This window comes from Amphiura filiformis, chromosome 4 (assembly GCF_039555335.1).
Source record: "Amphiura filiformis chromosome 4, Afil_fr2py, whole genome shotgun sequence".
Classification (NCBI taxonomy): Eukaryota; Metazoa; Echinodermata; class Ophiuroidea; order Amphilepidida; family Amphiuridae; genus Amphiura; species Amphiura filiformis.
Window position 1 is genome coordinate 60291227 of NC_092631.1, and position 13878 is coordinate 60305104.

The window sequence follows — 13878 nt, forward strand, 5'->3', positions numbered from 1 at the left end:
TTATTACAGTTCAAAATACATCGGAGGACACAGTGACTTGGTAGCCGGTGTTGCGTGTTGCAAGAATCATGATACTTTGCAGGTTATTTGTGGTGCCAACAAAGAACTTGGAACCGGCCTGGTAATTTCATAAAGAGTGTTTTTGAATATAATTATTCAGAATTCTTGATCGCGGTATTCCAGTGTTAGAAGGTTTACAGGGCTCAAAATTGAAACTCCAATATAGAGTTCAAAATTTGAACCAATTTAAACCAGTTTCAACACATTCCTTTGGTCTAAAGAATTCAGAAAATATAATATAGTTTGACCTGCCAACGTCATAGCAATCTGTCGTTGTAGAGAAAGGGTCGAAGGTCAACATTTTGGTACAACACGGTTCACAAACAGAAAATTTCCCAGAAATATTTCAAAAAAGTATTGTATTGTGTAAACAAAGAATATTTTGTACTATCTATCTATTTCGTTAATTTAGCCTATTGATTACAGCAAAATAATAATGTTTTTGGTTTGTTTTGTTTTTAAATCATTGTGCAGTCCCCTTTTGATGCCTTCTTAGTTCTTCCAGGGATTCGATCCTTACCTGTGAGGATGGAAAGACACTGTAAAAATGCTATGAAGATTGCCCAGTTCCTGGAACAACATCCAAAGGTGAATGTATCTAAATTACAGATTCGTGTAAAATGTCTTATTTTGTCTTAAATACACGGCTTTCAGCTGAACCACTCGCAGGCTATAGTAGAAGACCAACCTGTAGATCCCGTGACCAATTCATAAAACAAAGGTTTGAAAGTCATTTTATGATCTTTGATTGATTCTGAATAAATTTAGCTTGGGCTCACTTCCTGAAATTTCCGGGCATTCCGGGGATGGGTCAATCAAGGTCAAATTTTCAGAATGCTCCAATTATGTCAACTAATATATCAAATTACTTGTATGGTCATGAGGATTCTAAAAATGTATAGTTTGTTGTGCGTCAGACCATGCATGAGGGCGCTATGACATAGTTATTTTGGTGATTGGTGATTGGTGTCTAATTACATGTTTTCTTGTATGAGAAATACAACTAAGCAACTTAAAAAACTATACAAGGAACTATTAACCCTCTTTTGCAACATGGCTGCCAAAAGTTAAGTTCTGATACCGTATATCAAAAGTGATAATTTCTATAGTACTGTTTTAACTCGCCTATTTTAATACCTGAATAGTATACCTTTATATTAATATTCATCTGAATCAAAATCATTTTCACTACAGACCGAATCAGTGTCTGAATCAATGTCCGATTCTTCAGTGTTTACATTAGTTGCCATATCACGCAAACAAAAATACCGAATTGGCAAACATTTGCCCTCTCTAAAAGTCCAACCATGTTGCAAAGGTGACGGTGGAGCATCTGGGTTTATGTAGTTGAATGCCTGACAGTTTCCTCTTGTCACTTTCAAACTGTGCAAGTCATCATCAGGAGGGATTCTCAAAGTTGACTTTCTCTTCATCGCTTCCCATTTCTTAGCTCGAGTTTCCGTAATTCGGAGTCCCTTCGTTGAACAGTGTTGTGCAGTTATACTCTTCTTCCGTTTGATTGCCAGTACATCAGCCATTTGGTGAGCCGCATATGACGCCAAGACTACAACATCTGTATCAATGACAATAGCTTCTTGGACTCCTGACTCCCTGAATTGGGAATATGTACATAAGAATACTATCGGTTACCATATGCTGGCATGTAAACTCATCTAACTCCTCATCAGTCATGTCAGTTGATAAGTCAAAACAGCGTTCCCTCACTGAGGAAACAATTTTTTGTCTGGATGTTCAGTGGAGTAGCAGTGTTTTGAATTAAGCTTTCAGAAATTGCTGTTTTCTCGATTCTTAAACATATCACTGAAATGTTTGGGAGAAGGAAACGGATCACTTTTCTTCATGAAGATGTTTCGGGTCCCTCCAACAAAAGATGATTCTCCTATGCATCTTATATTTTCAGAGTCCTTGATGTTGTAAACCATGTCATACGGATCATTCACAAATATTATCTGCGATGCCTGTGGGTGGCGTGTCATTGCAAGATTAAACATTTTGGCAGCATAAAAGTATAATTGGCTTTATCTTGCTTCTCTCTATGTTCATGGGATGGGTAGACAACCTTCAAAGAAAACCCATCATATCTATAAGGGCAATGTATCAACTGAGTTGATCAAGTTCGACGAGATGGAACCTATCAGCTAATTTGGACCATGATACTTTGCGGATTGTTACGTTCACATTGAAGTTACACGGTTCTTTATTACTTCAGTAAGATCAAGACCGTCTTCCAATTCCTGTGCCAAACTAATGATCTCTGTCTTGGCTTTATTCTTCATTTGATCCGTCTTTGTTACCCTCTCCTTTGGTGCATCCTTGGCAACTGCGGGTTTACTAAAGTTATGTCTAGCATTTCTGTGTATTATGGCGTCGAATTGTTTCTGATTTGAGAATATACGGTACGTTCTTTGATGAACATTTGTACAAGGGACTCTCCATCATCATGCGCTGTTTCAAAATCTTTGAACAGATCATTAGAGGCAATCATCCCTGACTGAAGGGACCTCAAAGTAGACTCGTTAAGGTCAAATGGGTCACAATCAAATTCATTCATGCAGTCATCTAGATCTTAAACCCCGCGATCATCTAGCATCAGCCTTGTGGTGGTGTTCTCTTTGTAGCTTTTGGGGTACTCTCCAAGATTTGCTAATATATGAAGGGAAGTCCTTACTCTATTTACTGAGTGAGCAGTTCTTGTATGGGTTAACAGCATCTTCTCATTTTTCAAATTACCCTGATGCACTAAAAGTTGGTATCCATGTTGTATTTAGGAGGTCATTGGTTCCTTGCATAGTTTTTTAAAGTTGCTTAGTTGTACTTCGCATGCAAGAAAACATATAATTAGACACCAAAATCGCCCAAAACGGCCATTGTTAACTATCACTAGTAGAAAAATTGTAATGAGAATTCTTTCAAAACGATGAGAATTGGACAAAAGTATGAGAATTGTAAATTTTCTCATTTCTATGAAACTTCCTCATCCAAATGAATGAGAAATACTAATTAGCGTGTCAACCATCTGTCACATTGTTTTAAATGAGGAAATTGAAGTTTCAACCGTCATCCTGACGTTCTGTATATCATGTATATAGCTACAATCAAGTGCAAATTTGCTGTGACACATCCACGGTTCAATGACCCCCCCCCCCCGCCCCTTTTTTAATGTGCTATATCATGTATATGTTTGCTTCAACATTGTTTGGTGGGGAAGGGAGGGGATTCAAAATAGGCTGGAAAGTATCCTATGGCAAATTTCATATGGACTGTTTTATTGAACCGAGGGTGTGAAATATGCACATGCAGCTATTAGGCCTATGAATTTCTATAATATATATAAAAAACAAAATTAAACATGTTGAAGAAAACCCAAGCATTGATACATGGAAATAGAAATAAATCAATCAAGATTTATTCATTTAATATTTCATATAAAGACATTTTAATAATTATGCAATACAGAAGAAGTGTAAATTGACAATGTGAAGAGAAAAGAAAAAGAAATATATAGATCTTTGGTATAAATATATGCCGATATAATGCAGTTGTATAAATTGAGTGTTGATTTCATCAGAAGGTAGTCTACCAGGATAATAAACAGGAATGGTGCCAACACATCACCCTGAAGCACTCCAGTTGTTACTTGGAAAGGCTCTGAGATACTGCCATCTACCATAACGGCACTATTGGAGTCTTTGTAGAGCACCTGGATGGCATTGACCACAACCTTTGGTATTCCATAATGCCGCAGCACTGAAAACATGACGGACCTGTTGATGGAGTCGAAGGCTTTTTTGAAGTCCACAAAAGTGACTGTTAAGGGAAGTTGGTACTCCTTGAAGCCTTCCATGATCCTCCTCAAAATGTGTATTTGCTGAGCACAGCTGCGACCAGATCTAAAGCCAGCCTGGTTACTTCTCAGTAAAGGATCAATGTGGGGTCGGATCCTGTTCAGAAGGATCTTCTTGTACACTTTTGCGGCAATGGACATAAGCGAAATACCACGGTAGTTTGTCATGAGAGAGAGAGGTCACCTTTCTTTGGTAGAGGAATGATTACATTCGTAACCCATTAACTTGGTGGTGTCAGCGTTGAGAATACTTCCATACAGAATTCGAGAATCATATCAATCATGCTATCCCCTCCTCCCTGAAGTGCTTCTGCAGTTATAGCACAGTCCAATCCTGCTGCCTTGTTGGTCTTCATGGCTGCTATTGCTTTGACTACTTCTTCACGAGTTGGGGGCTCAGTGATAATAGGAAGATCTTCAACAGCTGGTGCAGGAAGTTCTGAAGCTGCTGTGCCACTGTCGTTGTTAAGGAGTGAGCTAAAATTTTCCTTCCATTCCTCAAGCAGTTCATGGTCACTGGTTGGAGCTGATCCATCTCTCTTTTTGACTTTCACCCCTTTCCTTGAGTTCTTCCCAGAAAGCGAGTGTATAATTTTCCAGGTGGTGGTATAATTCCCCATCTCGTCGGCCAGCTTCAGGTCTTCCATCTGCTTATTGAGGGTAGCAAGCTCATCAGATTTATAGGAGTTGTTAAGGCTGGTGTTCAAGTTCCTCCATCTTTCTCTAGATTGACGAGACTTTGAAATGGAGTACCGCTTTTTGGCCTCATCCCTTTCAAGTTTAAGTCTGATGGTTGCATCTGATACCCAACTTGGTAGTCCGCATGGCTCTTGCTTTCCAATAACTTTCTCGGCAACTTCACGGACCGCTGTTTCGAAGGTCTCATACCTGTCAGAGATGGGTGTGGTGTCATCCATGCTCAAGACCTGGAATCTGTTTGATAGCTCCAGCTGAAATTCCTCCTTTGTATCAGGATCTTGCAACTTCTTCCAGTTGAATTTTGGTCTCTTGCAAGGTTTTCCTTTGCTAGTTCGCAGACTGGCAGCTAGACGGATGCTCACAATACGATGATCGGAGTCCACTTCTACTGAGTTGTATGCTCGACAGTTGCGGAGAGAATTTACCCACTTGCTGTTTATTAGTATGTGATCTAGCTGTGCATGGGTTGATCCAGCTGGATGGGTCCAAGTCCAGAGACGGTTCCTGGGTTGCGGGAATCTCATCTGGGCCGGTCTGAGATTGTACTCCTGGCAGGTGTTGACCAGACGCTCACCATTGTCATTTGTTGAATCATGGTAGCAATGTGGACCAATGACCCAAGGATGGGAAAGATGACTGTCTGTTCCTATTCTGGCATTAAAATCGCCGAGGATGAGATAGATGTTGTGTCTTTTCATACCATCCAGGTGGTCAGATAGAGATGAATAGAATTCCTCCTTGTCAGAAGATGTTGCGCACTCAGTGGGTGCATATACAACAGTGATGCTGAGCTGAGGGTTGCCATGGAATGTTACAAATAGTATCCTCTCGGAAACAGCTTCAACACTCTTAAGACATCTGTGAATGTGCTTGGACATGACCAGACCAACTCATCCGTGCCTTTGCTTGGTAGCAGAACTGAATGATAAAACCCAGTTCCTATCATCTGACCAAAGTTCATCGGTTGGGCTTGGTGTAATGAGACGATGTTCTTGAATCCCGGCAATGTCAATACCTGCATCAGCACAGCCCATGAATAGCTGATGCATTTTCCCTTGTTGATTTACAGTACGGACATTATAAGTAGATATTACAAGAGGTTTGAAGGTAGACAGGCGACAATAATCAGGGCCAACAGTTCGTGATGGTGTGCCGAGTTCCCGCTGGTCCGTCATGAAGTCAACAGTAGACTGCCGCTCATCTACCCTCGGTATTTTAGAAGATTTGCTTGTAGTTTTCGTAATCATGAATTTTGCTGGGAATTATTTTGGTCCAGTCCCAGCAGCTTTACGGGTGATCAGCCCTGTTTCAGCTTATTTCTGGACACACAGTGACACAGCAGCCGAGATCTACCAATATGTAGTAGTTCGCTCCTGATCTGGAACATGTTGGCCAGTGTTGGAAGGTTGACCAATGATGACATGTTCAACACCAGCCTAATGACCGTTGAGAAGTAAATCTTCCTCTTCCGCTCTTTGGCCCATGATGAAGATTTAGAGCCATTGGGATAGGCTACTCCAATATGGGCAAATTTTTTGGAGACTCTGAGCTGCCCAGTAATCAGAGTCCCCTCTTGGCCTCGTTGATGTAGTCCAAAGGAGAGCGAAGCAATACGTTTGGCATCAACTTGGATGCAGGAGCTGCCGGAAGGTGTTGAAGTTCATTCACCAGACCGCCTTAGGGGCTCCACTCCGGATTTGTGTAAGGTTTACTCCCTAGCCTTTGCCTCTCCCGAGGCGCTCACAAGGCAGTGAGGTTCATCAACATTTCTACACAAAACTCTATGATTGGGACAGGAACAAAGAAAAGATGAAGAGGAAGAGGTAAGAATAGACACAATACAAGCTGGCACCCACACTAGCTTTTACCCGGCAAAAGGAAATGGACGATGATGTCCGTCTGACAACCTTTTAGTCCACAGTCCGGATTTAATTGACGGCATCGCTCATTTCCTGATGCCCGTGTGGGGTTACGCTGTCACCTTCACACTGGGGATTTGTGTCCTGTACCGCCAGTGTGAAATGATTTATGTACCCATCAGTACTGGAATTCAGCGCCTTTACCCTAGTATGTGGAATAAGAACTCCCATCCTCTACGAAACTTAGGACGGAAGCTCCAATCCAAAAACAACACCAGACAATAAAATAAGCTACCAAGCCAACTAATTTGGCTCACCTTTCCTAACCAGCTGTGTTGCGAAAGGAAGTTTCAAGGTAGAGAAGGTAGACAGATAGAAGGATGAAAAGTAGAAAAGGATGAAATATAGAGTAGTGTAGGTAGCTCCCAAAAGGGACAAAATATAGTACCCATTTGGAGAAAAACCAGCCAGGATGCTGAATGACCTGGATTTTGCTGATGATATTGCCCTGCTGGAATCTTCCATAGACCGGGCCCAGTCACAGCTTACTAGGACTGCAACTGCAGCAGCAGATCTAGGCCTTGTAATCAGCGCACCTAAGACAGAATATATGACTGCAAACTGTAACGCCCAACCAGCACTTGAAGTCTATGGTAGTACCATCAACCATGTCACAGACTTCAGGTATTTGGGTTCCAAGATGGGCTCTAGTGTTGGAGACCTAAAAAGAAGAAAAGCACTAGCCTGGGCAGCTTTCTGGAAACTGGAACGCCTTTGGAGAAGCCCGTCCCTGCCAATCGAAACAAAAATCAAGCTGTTTCAGACAACGTGTGTTACTGTCTTTCTGTACGGGTGCGAGTCATGGGTAATTACCAAGGACATGGAAAACAAGATCAATGCATTTGCAACATCTTGCTACAGAGTCATGTTAAACATCAAGCGTGTGGATCGGATTCCAAACGAAACCATCTACAACCTGACCAACACCACTCCACTGGTTGCCAGAGTCAAGATTCATCAACTCAAATTTCTCGGCCATATACTGCATCTTGAAGATGGCGAGCCTGTGAAAGAATATGCGCTTTATATTCCACCACATGGGAAGAGGAAACCGGGACGACCGCGCACACTGTACTTACAGTATGTCCAGCACCTCCTGGGAGATACTGAAGGGATGCTGCAGCCAAACAAAATTGTTTCGCTTGCCCAAGATCGCATTGGTTGGAGAAAGCTTGTAGTCGCCTGCTCCGCAGCCGACTGATGATGATGATAAATTGAGTAAACAAGTTTATAGAAGAGAAGAGGAAAAGTAATAATAATAAAAAATAGCACTACAGAAGATTCGAACCCATAACCCTCAATATAGCATATAGTTCACAAGTCAGATCCTCTACCGCTGCACCACGAGGAACTCTATGAACATTTAATCGATTTGTAATATATAGACATAATTGTATTGGTTTACTACGAATATATTTGTTGGCAATGTATTTAAGAAAATAAACTTGGAATTTTGATTCGTGCACTTTCCTTACGGTAGACAAAATTTAAATAAAGAAAATTACATCAATTTCTTTTCACACTGTTTGTGTCCACCGTTATACCATCAACCTGTTATACTTATTATAAATAACTCTGCACGACTGACAACGGCCCTAGTGTAGTGGTTTCATTAATGCCTTGGGAGCACGAGGTCTAGAGTTCGAGTCCAATTGTCACCGATTTTTTTCCCTTTAAAATTATATTCTTTATCCCTTTTTAAAATCTCAGATGACACCTACGACGGCGCAGTTTATCGCTTTAAATTTGTTTAAAAAAATTATCATCAATAATGAAATCTGTGAGATTATAAATTAAAATTAGCAAAGTTTTAAGATACTGGTTATGGCTTCCTTAGATTTTACATTCACCTATTTGGACACAAATAACGCAATGTAGGATTTGTGCATCAAAACAAAGTTATCATAATAATTATTCCTTATTAGAAAATTGAAGCTCACAATAATTTCAGTGTCAAACGACCATCTGTGACAGGTTGTTGACAGGTGAATTAGTATTTCTCATTCATTTGGATGAGAAAATTTCAATTCTCATAGTTTTGTCCAATTCTCTTACAATTTCCACTGGTGTATATATTGCGAAATGGTCAGAATTGTTTTTTCGTCCTGGCGCCCTCATAAAAGGTCTGACGCATAACAAACTATACATTTTTGGAATCCTCATGAGCATACGAGTAATTTGATATATTATTTGACATAATTGGAGCATTCTGAAAATATGACCTTAATTGACCCCTCCCCGGAATGCCCGGAAGTTTTACGAGGTGAACCCAAGCTAAATTTATTCAGAATCAATCGAAGATCCCAAAATAACTTTCAAACCTTTGTTCTATGAATTGGTCACGGATCTACAGGCTGGTCATCTACTACTATGTTAGCACATCTATGACAATTATAAAGGTACCAAAATCTGAATTTTGATGATTTTTACGATCGTCTGGATGAGCAAATCACTGAGCAAAGGCCTTTAACCTGTCATCCTTTATCAAACAGATCAGTCGAGTCAGCTACCCAGGTTTGCAATCCCATCCTAACCACGAGGTTGCTAAGAAACAGATGAAGGATTATGGAGGGATGGTGGTGTTTGAGATGGCGAGTGGAGAAGAGGCAAAGACAGTAGTAGAGGCAAGTTGCGGATATACATGCATGATAGATAAGCGTCAGTTGGGTATTTTTTTCTTAATATTCATTGGTTTTGGTAATACGCATGCCCGAGACGAATATGGCTGGTTATGTTGTGTCCCAGCAAACACAAAACTTTTTCGACATCATTCGCAAAAGGCTATAAAAGGTTGTCAGAAAACGTTTAAATGTCGGGTTATATAAAGGGTACATTAATAGTATAAAACGTTTTCATAACATTAAATAACATTTTTTGGTAATTTTCTGCACAGCAAACACAAATGTTTTACAGAAAACATTTAAATGTCGGGTTATATAAAGGGTATAAAACGTTTTAATAACATCCCAAAAACATTTTTGAAAACTTGGTACAAATTATTCTAAACAGAATGTTATTTTGGGGTTGAAAAAATATTAAAATGTTTTCACGACCTTTATATAACCCGATATTTAAATGTTATTAAAACGTTTTGTAAAAAACATTTTAAGAACATTTCTGTGTTTGCTGGCTGCAAATATTTTAACATAATGTTATTTAAGTGTTGACAAAATATTTGGCCAAAAATGTTTGCAAAAATAGTTTACAATGACATTTCGAAAACATTTTTAAATATTGTTGTAGTGTGTTTTCATACAAAAAGTTTTAAAACGATTTCATGACCTTTATATAACCCGACATTTTAATGTTATTAAAACGTTTTTACTTAAACCAAAAGACAAAAACTTATTTAAAACGTTTTAAAAACGTTTTTGTGTTTGCTGGGATCATATATGGAGGAAATTCACCAGCAAAATAAAGCGTTCTTATGTTTGGCAATTCCATTTGAAATCCACACTCCTCCTGTGGAAGTAAACAAAGATTCTCGGCAAAAATCAAGACTTTAGGTGCTGTAGTTTTGTCAAAATCCGTGATTTTAAATAAACCGATGGAACCGTCGTTTTATACGATACAAATATTTATCGAACGCGTATGTGTTGTTCATAACACAGTACTACGTACATGGCGTGCGGGACACACACACACACACGCCAGAGGATCGTACTGTATTACAACCGCCGGAGTAACATGCATTGGTGCTATTAGTAAATTGCAATTTTCTTTGCTTTACCTCACTTGTTCGGCTCAAAATTAAAAGGTAAAAGCTAACATTTTATGAAAAATAAATACTAATCTATTTTTAAAGAAATGTTATAATATGGCTTAAGGCATATTTTCTTTGCTTTAGGGCCTACTGGCCAACAAATGTCTCTTTTCTTGTCCATTAGGCCTAAGGTATCTCTTCTTTGCTTTTTACGGGCCCTCCGAGGTCTCTTTTTTATGGGTCCATTAAGGTATATTTTCTTTGCTTATTAAGCTATTTTACATACTCACTAAGCTCTTTTCTTTCCTTTACGGGCCTCATTTCGGAATAAAGAACCTGTTTTAGATTTTGGAATGGAGAACCCTTTTTTCATATTCGGAATAGAGAACCTTTTTTCGTATTCTGAGTAGAGAACACGGTGATTTATTTCGGAATAAAGAACCATTTTTTTCATATTCGGAATAGAGAATCCTTTTTTCATATTCGGAATAGAGAACCTTTTCTGTTTTCGGAATAGAGAACCTTCGTAATAGAGAACCTTTTTAATTTTCGGAATAGTGAACCTTCGAATAGCGAACCTTCGGAATAGTGAATCTTCGGAATAGCGAAGTTCGCCCATTTCAAATGGCATAGCTCATTTTGGTCCCTATCAACTACTTGACAATTTTAAAACATGCGCCATGTTATAATATTGATTTCTGGATTGATTGATTGATTGATTGATTGATTGATTGATTGATTGATTGATTGATTGATTGATTGATTGATTGATTGATAGATTGATTGATCGGTTCTCTCTCTTATGTAGTCTTTGAATCTAATCAATTTGGCTCCATCCTTGGGAGGACCTGAAAGTTTGATTGAACACCCCGCTACAATGACACATGGAGATTGGACTGGATTGACGGACAAGGATAGAATAGATAAACAAATCACACCCGGAATGATTAGATTCAGGTAAGAAAAAGAGTTGATTATTAAAAAGCATTTCAACTTCGTTCATATCGTATGGAACGCACCATAAAGTTACGAGTACTCTCGATCCTTCGTAGCTTTACGAAAGCAACAGAAAAATATATAGAATGGCATCTCTGGTAAGTAAAAAATAACACAAGTTGCAATGGCACAAATGTTTCTTATAGAAACAAATGTTTAGTTGGTTTCTCTTAATGCTCTTGTACAAAGGTTATGCCCGATTACGTAAAAGTCAGCTGTAAAGTGCCCAGAAAATAAATTGAGATACTTCACCATGTTCACAGTGGCGTAGCCAGGGGGGCAGAGAGGTCGGTGCAATAGATTATTTTTTACCCAGGGTGACAGAAAATGGGGAGAATTGTAAAAAAATGATGAAAAATTGTGAATTATACACAAAAATTGTGTGTTTTTATGTTGTTACCGGGCTATTATTCTTCCCTATGACCTTTACCTTCCACACAAGGAATGTGAATTTCAAATTGGTTACCTAAATGGGTGACTCCGTTTGAAAGAGAAATCCCCTGTGTCAGAGATTAAATTCATGTCATACCCCATTTGTAATACAAGCATAATTAATGCATTATATTTTGTCGCTTGTACTTAACAGCGTGGGTCTTGAAGATGTCGATGATCTGATCAAAGATCTAACTCAAGCGCTGGACAAAGCCTGAAAACGGCGAAGCAATAGCAGTGAATTGTTGGTCGTCTATACATTCCTTGAATTATAACAAGAATCGGTTTTAAAAGACATTGTAAATAGCGACTTTAATTTAATGAAATTTTCAACAACTTTTGAGCAGTGTGGAATTTTGACCTTCGTATGAACTTTGACACTCTGCATCTGAAAATGCCTAATGCGGTCAGGGATTAAAGTAAAAGCAGTATCGACCCATCAAGCACATCCGGAATAATGAACTACATAATTGAGTTATGTGGCCCAGGGCATGTCAGTCCAGACACCACCTAAGTCCAGACAAGTATACAAGTATACAGGAGTGTGATCTATAAGGACAAGGTCGTCTACCAACTGGCCAGTTGACCAGGCCAACGTTTGTGGACCTTTAAAACGCCCACACAAGGTACATGTGGTCGACCCCTGGACTAGACTAGATTTACTTTTGCGGTGTCAAAATGTGCCGAATTAAATAGTGCATCTATTAAAAAAACAAATTTGCCCCAATATGGTTCAGTTTTAAAATTGTGATTACTTTTCCAAGTGTAAGGATACTTTTCTGGAGCAGTATATATCATGTAACATAATATGTTGATGCAAATGTTAACCAGTAAAAATAATATCGCTAGCCGCTGGATACTAGTAATCAATTCAACAGATCGAAACCAATCGATTATTAGTTATAATGGTATTGGTAATGTCATACTGATGGTCATACTGGTGACTCGATGTTCTTACTGGCGATTCAAGATTAATACATACAGTTGTTGGCATTGAGTTCCTGATTCAAACGTGTTTAGACAAATATATTATTTGAAGTCCAGGCAAGTATTGTTGTTTATTTGTTGTTTGTTTTACATTAAAAGAATTATGGCAATATTATGTATTGAAAATACATGAACGTGGAGGGTGGGGCAAAATAAAAATTTCGGGGGCAAAGACCAAAATTTCCTGGTTGCACCATTTTGACCAGCCATTGTTGGTGAGATATATAATTATATATTTCCGTTTTTTAGAGAAACTGTATGCCTATACTCTGTTTAGCTCGTAATAGGCGGGATTCATAACATCGTGAATTGAATGGCGTACACACAGCTAGGCGCAGCACCTACGCGAACTTTATTGACTCGCGCCAAATAATTCCCGCCTGTTAAGAGCTGACCATAGTATACATGTAAAGTCTTCCCGCTTCCAATTTGGGTTTTATAGGAGCAATTCTTCGTGCACTAACACGTGGTCTTTGTTCAGAGAGAGTCCTTGTGGGAGCAGATCGGTTGTTTCCCCCTTGAAAGTGTACCATCTATCTTTTTTTTTCATATATCATTTTTGTCAATATCGCGATTCTACATAATTTGACACGGAATAAAGCCAAGTTTAAGTTCAAAAATATGTTTTTCTCAAAATCAACTGATTTTACAAAAATGCTCTACAGGGAGCACGGTGGCCGAGCGGAACGGGCTACGACTCATAATCGGAAGGTTGCGGGTTCGAGCCCCGGCGACGCCATCGTGTTGTGCCCTTGAGTAAGGCACTTTATCTCGAATTACTCCTCTCCACCCAGGTGTGAAATGGGGAGCTGTTATGAATACTGTCCATTAAGCGCCGCCCAAAGGTATGAGCATGCCTTGGGCTTTGTATGGCAGCTGACATATTCTATCGACGGCGGAATAAATGTAAAGCGCTTTGGTACACGTTCACATGTGAAAGGCGCTGTATAAATACCAACATTTATTTATTTATTTATTTTTACACCCTGGGCTTCGCTTCAAGGCAATTATCATATTATGCATTTTGCCAAGATTTTTAGAATGTTTTTGAATGGTGTTAAAACATTTTATACCTTTCATTTAACCCGACAATTTAAACGTTTTCTGTTAAACGTTTTGAGTTTGTTTGGTAGTCGGACCAACTCTTTTTGAATTACCAGCTCGACTGGACCTTTTAAAGTACAGTCCTGTGTTAACTCTACGGTAATCTTACGTCT

At 39.1% G+C, this 13878-nt stretch overlaps 1 protein-coding gene and 1 pseudogene across 1 annotated transcript in view; one reads left to right on the forward strand and one right to left on the reverse strand.

The window, feature by feature from the left end:
- The window catches only part of LOC140150288 (L-methionine gamma-lyase-like), a 14621-nt gene extending 1908 nt beyond the window's left edge, over positions 1-12713 (forward strand). The window contains exons 2-6 of the mRNA XM_072172294.1: positions 10-121; positions 535-648; positions 9036-9167; positions 11055-11203; positions 11829-12713. Of these exons, the coding sequence (XP_072028395.1) occupies positions 10-121; positions 535-648; positions 9036-9167; positions 11055-11203; positions 11829-11892 (571 nt within the window). The 3' untranslated portion in view covers positions 11893-12713. The remainder of the gene's footprint in view (positions 1-9; positions 122-534; positions 649-9035; positions 9168-11054; positions 11204-11828) is intronic.
- On the reverse strand, positions 1218-6935 carry LOC140149575 (uncharacterized; annotated as a pseudogene).
- Positions 12714-13878: the final 1165 nt, after the last annotated feature.